General features: G+C 39.6%; 1 protein-coding gene and 1 non-coding gene across 5 annotated transcripts in view; one reads left to right on the top strand and one right to left on the bottom strand.

Moving 5' to 3' along the window:
* The window catches only part of LOC101586515 (E3 SUMO-protein ligase RanBP2), a 71,158-nt gene that overhangs the window by 21,746 nt on the left and 33,025 nt on the right, over positions 1-16,387 (bottom strand). For all 4 annotated transcript variants that reach the window (XR_002821493.1, XM_023717511.1, XM_023717512.1 and 1 more), the window contains exons 8-18: positions 14,334-14,421; positions 12,157-12,363; positions 10,166-10,347; positions 9,901-10,076; positions 9,455-9,578; positions 8,161-8,322; positions 7,789-7,926; positions 7,571-7,717; positions 5,929-6,108; positions 5,735-5,818; positions 2,770-2,905 (exon numbers count right to left, since the gene is read on the bottom strand). Coding sequence is in view for 3 of the 4 variants with exons in the window: in XM_023717511.1 (XP_023573279.1) it covers positions 2,770-2,905; positions 5,735-5,818; positions 5,929-6,108; positions 7,571-7,717; positions 7,789-7,926; positions 8,161-8,322; positions 9,455-9,578; positions 9,901-10,076; positions 10,166-10,347; positions 12,157-12,363; positions 14,334-14,421 (1,624 nt within the window). In the remaining variant the exon portion in view is untranslated. The remainder of the gene's footprint in view (positions 1-2,769; positions 2,906-5,734; positions 5,819-5,928; positions 6,109-7,570; positions 7,718-7,788; positions 7,927-8,160; positions 8,323-9,454; positions 9,579-9,900; positions 10,077-10,165; positions 10,348-12,156; positions 12,364-14,333; positions 14,422-16,387) is intronic.
* On the top strand, positions 825-932 carry LOC111817263. The gene has a single exon (XR_002821503.1). It is a non-coding gene; the product is annotated as a U6 spliceosomal RNA (small nuclear RNA).

Raw genomic sequence — 16,387 nt, 5'->3', positions numbered from 1 at the left:
AAAAAAAAAACTCTACAGTAAAAAGGTAACATTTTGGAAACCCATGTTGAGAATTCAGGTCAAAACTCGCCAGACAAATTCATTATAAAGATATCACAAGTAACAAAAAATGTGTATTTTAAAAACACACAAAGCTGGGTATGGTAGTGAATGCTTGTAATCCCAGCACTATGCAGGCACAAAAATCACTGAGCTCAAGGCCAGTCAGAATGACAGAGTGAGTCCCTGTGTCAAAAAAAAGAACCACCAAAAAATAAATAAAACCGGACTTGGGCCAGGGAGATGGTTCAGTGGAATAAGTGCTTCCCTGGCAAGCATAATGGCCTGAGTTCAATCCCCAGTTCCACAAAAAATAAAATAAAATAAAATCGGACTCATGTAAAAAACACTCATGCTAATGTATAAACTATCTGCTCCATCTGCTTTCAGTTTTACCAGGAAAACAAACAGAATGGTATCCCATATATCAATGACAAACCTACAGTCCTGGGATTGATCTGTCTCAGCACAGAGTGTCAGGAAACAAAACAAAGATCTTTTATGTCTGTACACAAAAGAACTGGAATTTTTTGGCCAAACAAGTGTTAAGTAATTGATTTTGAAAAAGCACTGGGAATCCACTAGAAAGCCTAGGCTGAAACCCATCCCTGAATGAGAAAACAGAATGAATTTCCCGAACCACTCTGAAGAGGAAGCAGGCATGAACACAGAACTGCTAGACATGATCCAAATATCTTAAGATTATAGGATAACTAGGATCTTATCAATGACTCACAACTCAATGAGAAAAAGAAAAAATAGAAGGATCATTTAAACCTACTAAAGTGCTCGCTTCGGCAGCACATATACTAAAATTGCAACGATACAGAGAAGATTAGCATGGCCCCTGCGCAAGGATGACACATAAACCTACTAAAAATAATCTAAAGGCTGAGTGTGGTAGCTCATGCCTATAATCCCAGCACTTGGGAAGCTGAAACAGGAGGACTACTACGAGTTTAAGGCCAGCCAGGGCTATATACTATTGTAGGACCAGTCTGAATTATATGACAAGACTACATTTCAGAAAACCAAACCAAATCAAACCAAACCAAAAAAAGTCTACTAAAAATAACTATTACAGAGCAGACATGTCAGGAAAAACTGTGACTATGAAGTATTTAACAGGCATTATTTTTCAAAAAACTTACAAACAGTTACCATTTTGTTTACATACATCAACAAAGGTTTTCGGATACTGGTGACAGTCAACACAGGCAAGAGTGCAAAGATGGGATCAGATACTCGGGGTTAAAAAAAAGCAATAACCATAGGAATTTGTCAAGAGCCTGATGTTTAATGCTCATCACAAACTAGAAATATAGATAAGGCACAGAAGTGGAAGTACTTCCACATGAAGGGATATCACATATTCAATTAATTTTCAAAGACTATTTACTTTAAAACTATTCAGAATTTAACATTTTTAAAGTACTCTAATTCATCTATATACCATATAATCTCACAAAAAAATACTTGTGTATTAAAAAAAAAAAAAAAAAATCAGAAAACACTCCAAAACATTCATGCACGTCCACATGATGGAAGGCAATTAGTTTTTAGTCTTTACTTTTTTTAAGGGAAGAAGTCTGTGCACCCTGGAACAGACATCAGGAGACCTGGGCTCCTATTTCTCTGCTCTGTGGTCCTGTCAGTGAGCCATCCGGAGGCTGTAAAACGAGGATGTGCTGTTTCTTCACATTTTATTGGGTCATTGCAAGAATTAAATGAAATAACATAGATGTTATACTTATTACACCATAAGATCTTTACGCCTGTACTGAAAAAAAATGGAACCTGAAATCCACAAGGTGGCAAATGGCTGGCTGCTGGGAGCCCTGAAGAAGACTGACAGGTCAGCCAACCTCCATCCTCGCTCACACTGTAGTAGACAATGGCAGGGGCTTTAGGTGAACAGAACCTGGGCTCTAACATTTCCTACACATCTCCACCAAGATGACAGCAAGATTCTCTGCTATGTGGCTGCACTGACAAGACCTTGTTATAAGAGAACAGTAGTGATACCTTAAGTTTAGCCCCATGTACCGTATCACAGAAATGTGCTGTTCTGATCTAGCCTCATTCTAGATCTGCCCTGGGTTAAAAGCAATTAGGGAAAAATATACTACCACAGGTTAAACATCTCCTTCTCAAATACTTGGGACCAGTGTTTCAGATGTTAAAATATTTGCATGTATCTAATGAGATGTCATGGGAAAGAGTTCCCAGTCAACATCAAATGCATACATATTTCATGCATACTTTAAACATAACTAATTTATCAATAAAATTATGGCAAAAAAAAACCCATACCTAAAACGAAATTCTACACTCAATATTTTTAAGGTACAGAGATTCTGGGTGGACTATCATATGAGGTCAGATGGAGGATTTTCCACTGATGGTGCCATATCAGATTTCAGATTTTCAGAATGCTTAACCTGTACCATTTCAGGAGTCTGTCTCTTGTTTCCAAAAAAAAAAGGTCTCATTTTTTATATCAGCCTCTAGACAGCTTATGTATTTAAGTGGGGGGCACTGGGGTATAACTCAGAGGTATAGCCTTTGCATAGCTACACCAGGCCTGGGTTTGATCCCCAATTTCTCTGCACCATAAAAAAAAAGAGGCACGGACACATACACACGTACACATGTGTGTGTGTGTGTTCGTTCCTGTGTGGATATGTCTGACTTCAGCACAATCTAGGGTTTATCCATTTGCCAACTCACCTGTGAGTGGAGCCCCATGAAAAGTCTGTGATCCTTGATACCCATCAGGTATTGGGTCTGGCCCATAATTCTCTGCTGGCCAGTGATGTGGAGATGCTGAATTACTGCTATTTAGCTTCAGTTCCTGCATTTCTTTCTATTGGAAGAAAAAAAGAATGTAATTTTAAACAATGAATTATGTCAAACCAGAAACAGTGCCAAGGCAAACTTAAAATACATTTATTTGTTTGTTTGTTGAGACCAGGTCTTGTTACGTACTTCAAGCTGCTCCTGAACTCATTATGTAGCCCACCATCACCTCTAACTCATGGCAAACCTCCGGCCTCAATCCTGAGTGCTGGGATTGTAGGTATGCTCCACCACACCTGGAGAACTTAATGAGTTTGTTCTTTTTTTCAAAGAGATTATATTTTTCATTGAAATCTGGGTATCAAAAACATGAACAGCTAAAGCTTGCAAGCAGCCTATATGTCCATCAACACATGAATAAAAAAGAAAGTACAGTATTTAAACACAATAGAGTACTATTCTGCCACAAAGGATAAACTCAAGTCACCTACAGGATTATGAATGCACTCTCACATTGTAATGTTAAAAGAAATAAAATACATTTAAATATCCACATGGTTTCTTTTACATGAGATATCCAGTGTATGCAAAGACAGCAGAAAAAAAAGAAAAGGCACTGTAATCCAGTATAAGTACTGTGCGATAACCGATTGCGCCACTGGAGCTCCGGCATTGTAATCCAGAATGGAGAATTGAGCACATCCATTGTAATCCAGCAAGGTACAATAAATATGTACCTTGGTTTAATATAATTATGTGTTTTACATTTGTTTTAGCCTGTTATTTTGGACATTAATCTGTGATTATAATTTAAAAAAGAATATGATTCTCCCAACAATCAGGAAGCTGAGGCAGAAAGATTGTCATGGGTTAAAGACGAGCCTGGGATACACAGTGATCTGAAGATCAGTTTGAACTACACAGCAACCTTCCCACAAGGGAGAACACAGTCCTTATTTTGTTAATTTGCTAACTTTAAACTAAAAAACCTAATGATCTCATTTTCATTCTACACTTGCTGACATTATTCTTTCTGAAGTTCGCCTGCTCAAAATCTAAGACCTACAAATTAAACCTCTTTTGACATGCATGATCCTCAAATCCAGTCTGCTCTTCACACTACTGCATGCTTCACGCCACTGGCCTACTTGAAATTCAAAAGTCCACTCTCAACTCTTACCTGGACATGCTGAAACAGGCTACTACTAATTCTCAAGGCAAATGTTCTACAAACGAAAAACATTTGCTCAGAGTTTATCATGTACAGAGTGATAGAAAAATATAGTGAATGTTTCAATTATTATAGTAAAAGACACAGGGCTGGTGAGATGGCTCAGTGGTCTAAAGCACCTACTTAGAAGAAGCTTAGCAAACACAGGGACCACGGTTCAATCCCTCAGCACCACATGCCAGCCAGCCCCGCCCCCTGGTGGGCTGAGCTGCCCCACACACACACAAATAATTTTTTTTTTTTTAAAAAAAGAGATAGTAAAAGACACAATACTCCTTGACACTTTTCAAATTTATCTGCCCATCATTCCTGCCACCTTCTCAGGCAGTTCTGGAAGTCTTTCATCATCAACATCTAATGTAATTATGCTGCCAGCTATCTGTTTTCTGCCACTTTACAGAAACCTTATAGGAACACCCTACCCAGCCCCAGAACCAACAAAATATTCCCTTACAAAATGGACAGAAATCAAGAAGCTATTTCTTTTACCAAAACCACAGAAAATAAAAAATAAACTATAGTGCTGTCACAATACAGGTCAGTTTTGAAAACAGTCTCAAACTCCTATCAACCCAGCCACCTGACCAGCTAAAACAAGTGAGGGCAGAAATGGACCCCAAGATCTGCTTTCTTCTACATGTGTTTCCAACAAAAATTTCCTGAAAGCCATAACTATCAATATTCAAGATCAGCAGCTCCCTCCTCACCCCTCAACTGGGCCAGATACAGCATGGCCAACACCAAGAGCCATGGGACCTGACTGGACACTGCAATCACTGCTGACAGCTGCCCACAGTGCTGATCCTGCAATCTTGGATGCACTCATCCTTTTCTAATTCAAAGAACCACAAAGTATAATGGGAAATGGACTTGGCCACCCTCATTTTGCAAAGGAGAAGTCAGATAAGAGACAGACAGATAGTAACAGATCCAAGATTTATGGCAGAACCCATTCCAGCACCCAGCTTCTCAGGCCCACAGCCTGAGATCGGCACGTCCAGAAGCCAGCCTGCATATCCAAGTCCTGTGTGCAACAGCAAACACCTGACATGACAGACCAGATTGCACAAAATTAGCATACAAAACGACTGCACAAATTCAAAAAACTTTCACCTCCAAATCCTTGTCGCAAAGTTACACACTGCTGATTTGGTATCACCACACTTTGATGTCTTTTCTGAAATTTCAATGTTAGACCCATGAGCATGAAAAAAGCTACTTGTTCTATACTTCTAATTTCAAAGAGGTAACAGCTAATTGACTCTAAATCATATGAAAGTATTAAAAATGATTAAACTTTTTCAAAGTTTAGAACACTTCAAGTACTACTTATAAAGTGACCCACAGCTCTTCTACAGGCAATAGGAGAAATACACCCATAGGTAAGGTATGCTGAGTAATCTCTTGGTAGTTCATTCAGTCACTTGAGAACTACCTGTACCAGAATCACATTTGTGAATAAAAGTCTCTATTTTTAAAGGGCTCACATTTTGTGGAATGGGTAGACACATAAGAAATTTCAAAGACTGGGTATGGGTCAAGAGGTATGTCAAACATGGTACAACACTGCATACAGCAAGAAAACATTTTTATCAACTTCAGAAAGTGAAGAAGTGGTGCAGGAAAAGTCTAGGACAAGAGATTTAAAGCAATTAAGTGACTTACTTTAATGGCCTCTACTTGTTGGCAGATCATTTTCAGCAAAGAATTTTGATCTTCAGCCCATCGAGGTGGTGTTTTGGGAGAATACTAAAAATGATTATAATAACAACCATAATAAATAACCACAAAACAGTACTTAAAACATTTTTAAAAGAAGCATATTCCACAGTAGAATACTTCATTTCTTTCCTACTTACCATATAACTTTTACTTGGTGACAGAGAGTATTTGGTGGGAGACGGGGTAGAATGTTTGATCTCTGGATCTGCATTTCGCAAACTCCCGTTTTTATACAGTTGACCTCCCTCACTACAGTCCTCCAGGTCCTGCATGACTGAGTTCAGCATATCCTTCACCGATTCCAGGGACACTGGCAGCTAAAGCAAAAGGCACCAATCAAGGGAAAAACCTCTAAAAGACTTAATCTTCTGACATTTTTCCCATTTCCAAATAAACACTTTACACTTTTAAGTCCATGAAACAAAGTACCACTAATAGCAGAGATGTGGAATTGGGAAGTTTTCCCACATGAATAGGTGACCCACATTCCTAACTGATGCTGAGTGGATATATACAGATGCTGAGAAGCATAAACCTCAATGTATGACAACATAAATTAACCAATACAACACTCAGCAGGAAGGTAGAACTTAACACTCAATGCCATACTGACAGTCCCAAACTGTGGGCAGCTAGCCCCAAACAGGTGATGAGAATGAGAAGAGATGCGCTCAGGCTATCAGCAACCTTCCATTTCAACAAAGTTCATTAAGAACCAGGCCTGGGGGGCTGGTGAGATGGCTCAGTGGTCTAAAGCACCTACTCAGAACAAGCTAAGCTAAGCAAAGCACAGGGACCGCGGTTCAATCCCCCAGTACCACATGCCAGCCAGCCCTGCCCCCTGGTGGGCTGAGCTGGCCACACACACACAAAATAAATAAATATTTTTTAAAAATTAAAATTAAAAAAAAAAAAAAAAAAAAAAAGAACCAGGCCTGAAGTTATAATATTGTTTCGGTCACATTGCCAAGATAATAAAATCTTAAAATGTAGGCCTTAGAAACCTTTTGGGGGACCAGCAAGATAGCTCAGCAGTCTAAAGTGTCTGCTTAGGCAAGCTTATGCAAAGTGCAGGGACCTTGGTTTGAATCCTGACACTACATGCTGTGCCAGCCCCAGCCCCAGGGCAGGCTGAGCCAGTCGCAAAAAAAAAAGGGGGGAGGAGGGGGGACCTGGCACTGGGGAGACAGCTCAGTGAAATAAGTGCCTGACCGACATGCACAAGGTCCTGAGTCTGATCCCCCATATCGCAAAAATAAATAACCTTTCGCTTTTTGGTAGTGCTAGAGATCTAACCTAGGGTCTATATACATTAACCAAGCACTCTATTACTATCACAGACTAGAAACCTTTCTAATACCACAAGTATTTTTGTTAACAGTACACAAAGATGGGTAGATTACCAATCTTTAAGAAGATAGCATCATCGGGGTGTGGTGGTATGTTCCTATTAATACCAGCACTTGGGAGGCTGACACAGGAGAACTGCTATAAGTTTGAGGCCAACTTGGGCAACATAGCGAGTCCCAAGCCAGCTGAACCACTATAGTAAGATCCATCTCAAAAAGCAAAACTGAAACAGCAAAGAAAAAGGCAGCAAAACTACAATGAAACAAAAAGGTTAAGAGCACTTACACACCACACACACACCCAGCCTTCCGTATATATACAACAACATACTACTGAGTGATTCTGGATGACAAAACTACAAAGCCAAGGCAAAAAAATTCATCACCAATATGAATGATCCCAAGTGACAGACAACCACCTGCAACTTACTTTCTGGACCACTGATGGATTTGAATCACTGTTGTCTAAAATCTTTATTAGGTAGTCCCTGCTCTTTCTCAGATAATTTTTGCATTCTTCTTGTTCTTCAGGTGAAAGGGCATCATTTTCAATGTCTTCTGCTTTCCTATGAAAAATCTAAACAAAGTGCTTCATGAAACAGTTGTTTTTAAAACAAAAATTTTACTTAATCCAAGCACACTACCTACCAGTGCAAGATTCCAGTAAGAAACAACACTTTTAATAGATTCAAAAACAGTCAGAGCATCTTCTATATTTCCATTAACTGCCTCAAATATAGCAAAACTGATGTGTGCCTCTTCTTCATATTCAGCTGTTTCTGAGACCTAAACACATGAAGTAGTTTTTAGTCAAACCGCTTTTGCTCAGTATGTCAAATCCCACAGATTTTCCAAATCCTATATAATCAGACAAGATTCACATCTCATTACTCTTCACCATTTGTCACCTAGTGCATTTAGAAAGCAACACTGATCATAAAGAGCAAGGCAATTTATCTAAAAAAATCAATACTTTTATTGCTTTACTGTAAATTAATTCAGAGGGGGGCACTCTATTACCTGAATGTCCACACTATGAAAATGTAAAAACAGAGGATCAATAGGTTCAGGAATACTATTCTTCTTTTTTATTATCTTCAACAATGGTAAAACTTTCTTCCAATAATGAACACTTCTGCCTATGTAGTCCCGTTGATCATAAAAAGAATTGAGACTGCTGCCCTACAGTAGAAAGTTAGAAGACACAACCTTAAGGAACACTAATGATCACATCTAAAAATTCATTTACGAGGGGTGAGATGGTTTCAGTGGTCTAAAGCACCTACTCAGAACAAGCTTAGCAAAGCACAGGGACCACAGTTCAATCCCCCAGCACCACATGCCAGCCAGCCCCACCCCCTGGTGGGCTGAGCTGGCCACACACACACACACACACACACACGCACACAAATAAATAAATTTTAAAAATAAATAAATAAATAAATTCATTTACAAGTGGTGGGAAAAACTAGTTAAATTTTCTAGTCAAAACCAAAAGCACTCTCAAGTCATCTGTTTGACTTCCCAAATCCTAGAATAATGGACTACCTCAATATAAGAGAGTAAGCTTTTAAATACTTTCAATAATACCATAGTGCCTCAGTCTACAACTTCAGTTCTGCCTATGATTGTGGTCACAAATCAAACTGGATGAGAACCAAATCAAATTTCTCTGTAAGATCAACACTGAACTTAACCACTGAATTTGACTCGGATCTTATCCAAAGTGGTTTGCCACCAGAACTGTGGGAAGAATCAAGTTGATGAATAAACGGAGGTACCACTGTACTGCTTTATCAAGCAGACATGTTTTGGTCTCCCCCTTTTTTTTTTTTTTTTGGTACAAGGCTTGAACACAGGACCCTGTGCTAGCGAAGCACACACTTATGCCACTGAGCTATCTTCCCAGCCTGGCCAGGCTATTGTTAAGCGTTACCATTTTCATGTGCCCAAAGCCTGCTCCTCTGCACATGTCACAACCTGAGAAAAGAGTTAGCTGTCTACATCTAATTATGACACAAAAACGACATCACATATTTGGGGAGAGCCATAACGGTCCTCACCTAAAAGGACTTATGCCCCCCAACATACTAAAACTTTTCAGGCTGGACAGTAATTATTTATTAAAAACAGTAACAGTGCCTACCTATAACTGCACTGGACAGCATTCTTAAGTGCTTATAATTAACTTTATTAACTCTATGGCAAAATTTAAAAACACATTTCAGCATCTAACATGAAAAGCAGCTACTATCTCAAGGTTTTTTAAAATTAAAGCACAGTTCTTTTAAGAAGTGTAACTCAATGAACTCACCGTCTTCAGGAGGTATTTTGCCCAGTGCACAAGCAGAGCAGGCTGAAGGCCATGCTTTTCCTGGCCTCTGAGGGTAATTAGTTCATGCTGAACTAAAAGTCGCAATTTTGCTGCATTTCCAGGTCTAAAAGAAGTTGTATTTGATATGGTTTCTTTAAACACATACAATTCCAATCACACCTATGCTATCTTTCACATGATAAAGTAAATTTTGTGCTTACCCCCTACCCCAATACTAGAGATTGTATCCAAGGCCTTCACACTGAGCTTCATCCCCAGCCCATTTCCTTTTTTATCTTCTAGAGTATTGCTAAACTGGCCAGCCTGGGTCCAACTTCGCAGCCCTGTCTCAGCCCCCAGCTGCTAGGACTGTAGGCCACCAAACCCAGTACCAAATTATGCTCTGATAGCTCTAGAGAGTGAGACTGTCTCTGTTCACTACTCACGCTGCCTTTCTGTGAATGAGAGCAGAAACTGCGTCCCACCATGATTTCTGTTTCTCTGCACAGAGCTGCTTGCACACGGGAAGTGGCAGGCACAGGGGGTAGTAGTGGCTGCGGTGGGAGTAGTGCTTCTCTTTTAACTGTAAGTGGCTGGTATATATGACTCCAAGTAGGAACACCTGTTGTATTTAAAGAAAATCTCATTTAAGTTAGAAAAAAAAACCAATAAACCAAACTCAGTAATTAGTCTGCTGAACTGCTTACTTACCTCAAGATCTAAAATACATATTGATTCAGGTGCATTTGTTTCAAGCTTTGATGTCTCCTGAGGCAAATGATGAAAAAGCTGCTTTAGCCACTTTCGAAATGCAGGCACAGCAGGCAGTGAATGCCACTGTAAGCCCAGCCAGGTCAGGTGCTGGAGGCTTCCATTATGGGCTCGAATGGCACCTGTAAAGAACCAGGGACTTGGCTTGAGGGTTTGGGAATTATTCTGTGCCATCAGTACTGACAGAATACATAAACAATCAGCTTTCATAAAATTATCAAATAATCATCAACTGCTTCTAAACATCAGAATGAGGAAAACTAGGGTAAGTATAATCTCAAGCCATTAATAAATGCAGTCACCCTTTGTAACTAGAAATGTTAACAGCTGTGGATAATAAAGTCTTTAAAATTCAGGAAGAAAGTCCGCTGACACAGATCAAATAAAGAATGCATACCTAAAGAGAAATCTTAATGAATATTCCTTTTAGCAAAGGGTCATTTGAACAACAGGTTACCACTGTATTAAGCTTACTAAAGCGATCATTCCTTCTACAAAAAATCCAATACTGAATCTTTTCAGCAGTTTAACAGCTGGCAAAAAATCTATAGATGGTCATCTTTGCCTCCATTTTTAGGAATTCTACTATGGAAATAATTTAATAGTCATGACTTATGAACATTTGAGTTGCTAACTTTCACAAGTATACTGGTAAGACTCAAGTTTGTTGGCTTACAAATCAATTCAACTTACAGTTCTCCCAGAATTGAACTCATTTGTTGAGTTGAAGACTTACTGTATCACAGATATTCCTGATTTATTTACTTTTATTTTTATTTTTGGTGGAACTGGGGATTGAACTCAGGCCCTTGTGCTTGCCAGGGAAGCACTTACACCACTGAGCCATGTCCCTGGCCCCTATTTCCAGTTTAATGACCTACCTATTTAACAACTGTTCGGATTTACAATACACAACTCAGACCTATAACATAGCTTTTTTTTTTTTTGGTTCAGTTGTGTACATCTTATTAACTTCAATGTTTTTTGTACATTACACCTTGTTTATATAGTACTGTTTTTGTAATTGTACAGTATAGTTTTACACCATTATACATCACAGTAGTATATGTAAGACCTATGCAAATAAAAGCAAAGTCAACAAGTTGGAGTTTCCTTTGACTATTTCTTTGTTCTGAATTTTTTAAAGTTTTTATGCTGAGGGCCAAGCCCAGGGCTTCCAGCTTGTTAGACAAGCATTCTACCACTGACGGAAATCCCCAGCCCATTCTGAATATTGTAATCCATGTATTATACACAATTCTTCATTTACCACCCAATTCATTTAATGATCTAGTCATAGGATCATAGCCTGGTCATTAAGCAAGGAATGTCTTTTTTTTTTTGGTACCAGGGATCGAACTCAGGACCTTGTGCTTGGCAGGCAGGCAGGCATTTATGCCACTAAACTATCTCCCCAGCCCCCAAGAATGTCCTACTTTTAATAGTGAAAAATCCGAAAACAATTTAAGTACTCAACAACAGAAAGTAGCAAGCAAATTATGGCTGATTCACAAAAAAGATATTGCCATCAGAAGTTACATAACTTAATTTCTACTGTATTAATATTCTTTTAAGGTCTGGGGTGGCCATGAAAACCAGGTGTGGTGGCATGTGCCTGTAATCCCAGCACTGGGGAGGTAGAAGCAGGAGGATCACTATGAGTCCAAGCTGCATAACAAGACCCTGTATCAAATAATAAATGATAAAAGATTCTTTTAATGAAAGACAATAGTATATATATTTTTACACACACACGCATATAGTATGTATAGATTTGTTACACATTTTTAAAAACCCCTGCCCAAATATAACCCTAAAGGAATACAGGAAGATGTTAGACCACTATTCCTGGAAAATGGGATCATGTACAATGTGTCTCCCCAGCACAGAAGGGTTACAGTGCAGAGCATTTCTGCTGAAACACAACTTACCAATGTCATATCGAGCCAACTCATCAGGCCCAGGTGCTCGCACATCAATGTATCCAATGTCATCACTGACAAGGAAAGAGTTCTCCTTGGGAGACTTAGAAAACAGAGCATCATACAGAGCAGCCTGCCCACATTTATTGGCAAAAGATTCTACAATCTCCTTTATAAGATTCGGCTTGCCACGACTTAAGTTTAGCAACATGTGCCCTAAAAAAGAAAAAATTATTTCCATTATTTTATGATAAGCAGTTTGTAGTCACATTTGTTTCTATACCCAAGGAGGAAATAACATAATTACCTCAAACCTTACTCTCCAAGCCTGAACCTCAACAGGACAACAAAAATGGTGCCTATATAAAAATGAACAGAGTACAGCTTCAATAGCACCCATGTCCACCTCAAAGGGAAACAGCATTGACAAATGCAAAAAGTATTTGCATTTTAGAAAGCTACAGACTTAAGCCATCAGGCAGGAGAAGGACAAAGCTCTGTTTCTCTGATATGACACACTGGCTGACCAAACTAAACTGGTTGACCAAAATGAACCTTTAAAAGCTTTTAAACTGGGGGTGGTGGCACATGACGCCTGTAATCCCAGCCCTTGGGAGGCTGAGGCAAGAGATCACTTCGAGTTCAAATCCAGCCTGAACTGAATAGTGGAATCCTGTCTCAGGTCGAGAGACAGACAGACAGACAGACAGACAGACAGAGAGAGAGAGAGAGAGAGAGAGAGAGAGAGAGAGAGAGAGACAGACAAGACAGCTTTTAAGACCAGCTGAACTACACAGTGAAACCCTTCAAAAATAAACAGCTTGTGAGAAGTCCTTATTTCCAGACCTCACCCCCAGACATTTCTTAATTATGCATGTTTGGGGTGAGGAATCTACTTTAAAGACACTCTTTGTGTAAGAACATATACACATATTATAACATGAATGAAGCTTAAAAACATACTAAGTGTAAGAAGCCAGTCACAAAGGTTTACATACTTTTATATGATTATAGGAAATATCTACAATTAGTTTTTAAAAATATAGACTAAGGCCAAGCTGATTAGAGAAAATGGGGATCAACTGTTAATTGGCAGTGGGTTGTGAGGATGGGTGCACAACTGGCGTGTAAATTTATATTCAAGCTGCTCAAACACACACACTCTCCTTAGGGTTAATGCTGTTCGTCAGTCAGGTTTGACTATCACCAGACTATAACCTTGAATATTCAGATCAAAGACCACAAACACAACTGATTTTACTGAGTGTGACACCCTTCCAAGCATGCTGGCTGTATGAAGGTAGAAGGTATAAAAGGAGAAAAGGAAAAAAAGAAGCCACTCCAAGGGTTAACTCCCTCCATGAGAGCACCAGGAGACAGGTGCGCCAGAGGCCCTGACAGCCTCAGGCGAGGCCAACGCTCACAGCAACTCGGACTTAATACCCTTTCTCCTCTTTATGAAGTCCACCAGTACTACACCCAAACTGCTCCTCAGAGAGAATTGTCTCTCTTTAGTCGTCCACTTTACTCCTTGGTTACATGGCTTCCCCTGAAGTCATTATTATTATTATTATTATTTTTTTGAAGACAGTTTTCTTGCTATGCAATTCAAGCTGGCCTTGTGCTCATTTCTGAAGCCCCCAGTCTGATCTGGAACTCCTAGCAATTCTCCTGCCTCATAGTCCCTGCTCTTTTAGCACAAGTTCAGGCAACACGTGCAGCCACACGGGCACTATCCAAGCTGGGAACACATTCACAATTCTCAGCACCTAAGAGGACACATGCACAGTAGCTTCTCTCTCAGCTCTCTGGGAGACAGACACATCTCTGAGTGTGTATCTCCCACAGCACTGTTTCATAAGCAGCTGGCATTAAAGGGCTGACACAAAGTAACATTCCTCAGTTAAGAAGCACTCTGAAATATTGAGGGTGCAGGCTCTACTAGCCCCACAAAGAGTGGGTTAAGGAGTTAATTCCACCCAAAAGCAAACAGTACCAAGGTTCTTTCACAGACTGCATCATTTCTTCTCATCCTTTCTGTACCTCCCTGCCCTTATCTGATACACCAAAAGGAGTAATCATGGCAGATTATCTCCTGGACAGAAGGGTTTTTAACATTAATATGTGCTCTAGTGATAGTTCTCCTTTATTCTTTCAAATTAAATCAATTAAAACATTACTATTACCTGATTGGCTCAAACGATCATGGGCCATCATATCCAGAAGATTTTGTCCAGCTTCTCCTTTTATTGATTTAATCTTTGGTCTTGGAATCTGATAATTTTAGAACCAAAAATCTTAATTCAGTGGTATGCAAATTTCTTCCCCCTCCCAAATTTCTAATAGATACTTCCATTACATATTTTGATAATAATTAATAATTTTGATTGGAAAACGCTGCAAACAAATGGGAACCAAGGAACTCAATCTATAAAGTCTGAATAAAAAGAACACTTTTTTTTCCAGTACTGAGATTGAGCCTTGGGCTTCTGGAGCATGTTATATTCATAGCATTTTAAACATTTTATTTTTATGTATGGTCTTACTGAACCTGCTAAACTGCCCCGTCAAGCTTAATTTCTAATCTTCCTACCGCAGCCTCCCAGCACTTTGAGGTGGTGGTGGAAGGGTGTTACAGAACACCCCAGGGCCTCATGCATGCTAAGCTCTCCGTCGATCACTGAGCTACATCTCAATCCCTCATAATTTTAAGTACTGTTGGAAACAACTTGGTATAATCCCAGTAAGGGATGACATTTGCAAGAACACTAAGATTCATAAATGATTACATATATGTACTTTGACTTTCCAATTCTGTCAGGGATTGAGCCTACTTATCAATTTTTACATGTGAAAACAGCAAAAGGTTCCCTGAGGAATTATGTGAAGCAGAAAAGCAAACAGTGGGTATCTGGCAGGTTAGCTCAGTTGTTTAAGCACCTGCTTGGGCAAACGCAGCCAGGCGTAGGGGACCACGGTTCAATCCCCAGCTCCACAAGTCTTACCAGACCTGCCCTTAAGGTCACCTGAGGCAGGCCAAAAAAAAAAAAAAAAAAATCTTCTAAAAAAAAATGTAAAAAAGGGCCAGGGAGATAGCTCAGTGGAGTAAGTGCTTGCCTGGGAAGCACATGGTCCTGAGTTCAATCCCTGGCACCACCAAAAAAAAAAAGGAAAAGGAAAAGGAAAAAGGAAAAAAAAGAAAAGCAAACAGTAAAGGCAACCTAACTGATTCCTTAATTTTGAAGCCCTGACTTTTAAAGTTATCCTACAAGAAAAAATGGGCATCATACAATGCCCAATGAAATGACATGCAAACATCAAAAGAATGAAAATGTTGTTACATACTAATATAGAAAGAATAGGATGACAGGCCAGATGGCTCAGCAGATTAAAGCTCCTGCTTAGGCAGACACAGGGGTAGGTTCAATCCCAGACTGCCATGCCACCCCAGCCCTGGCCCTGGCCCTGGCCCCGGCCCCAGCCCCATCCCCGGGGTGCACCGAGATGGTGATTGACACTGGGCGTGGTATCACGCCCCTGTAATCCCAGCCCTTGAGAAGCTGAAAACAGAAGAATCACTACAAGTCTGATCTGTGTAGTGAGACCCTATATGCCCTGAAGACCCTGCACTAAGTACAAAAAAAGAAGAGCAGAAAGATACAGTTCATAGAAATAAGTCAATAGAATGTTCAAAATGTTTATTTTTTCAGAGAACAAGAGATGTGTGTGTCCTGCCCGTAGATACACAAAACATTTCTTAGATTGGAAGTGTAAATTATCTTGAAGAATCACAAGAAAGGAGAACAGTTTTTTTCAGAGTAAAGATATAGAGATTATAGACTGAAGGTAAAAAGAAGTTTTCACACTATACACTTAAACTCAGTATGGTGGTGCACACACATAACTCCAGGCCCCAGGAGGCTGAGGCAGGAATTTAAGATCAACCTGAAATACACAGTGAGTTCAAGGACAGCCTTGGACTACATAGTGAGACCCTGTCTCAAAAATAAAACAAAACTGAATACTTTGTGAGCATAGTGGCATAAGTTTGTAATCCCAGCACTCAAGAGGTTTAGACAGAAGGATTACTATGAGTTCAAGGCCAACCCAGGATAGGTAGTGAAACTCTTGTCTCAAAAAAAAAAAAAAAACAAAAACCTACACACCCCTCCCCACCAAAAAACAAACTCACAAGAGCACAAACATGTGGGGCCAAGGAGATGGCTCAGTGGAATAAGCA

This window comes from Octodon degus, unplaced genomic scaffold (assembly GCF_000260255.1).
Source record: "Octodon degus isolate 3935 unplaced genomic scaffold, OctDeg1.0 scaffold00052, whole genome shotgun sequence".
Lineage (NCBI taxonomy): Eukaryota > Metazoa > Chordata > Mammalia > Rodentia > Octodontidae > Octodon > Octodon degus.
The sequence above is the reverse complement of the archived record's forward strand: the minus strand, read 5'-3'. Positions and strand labels throughout refer to the sequence as shown.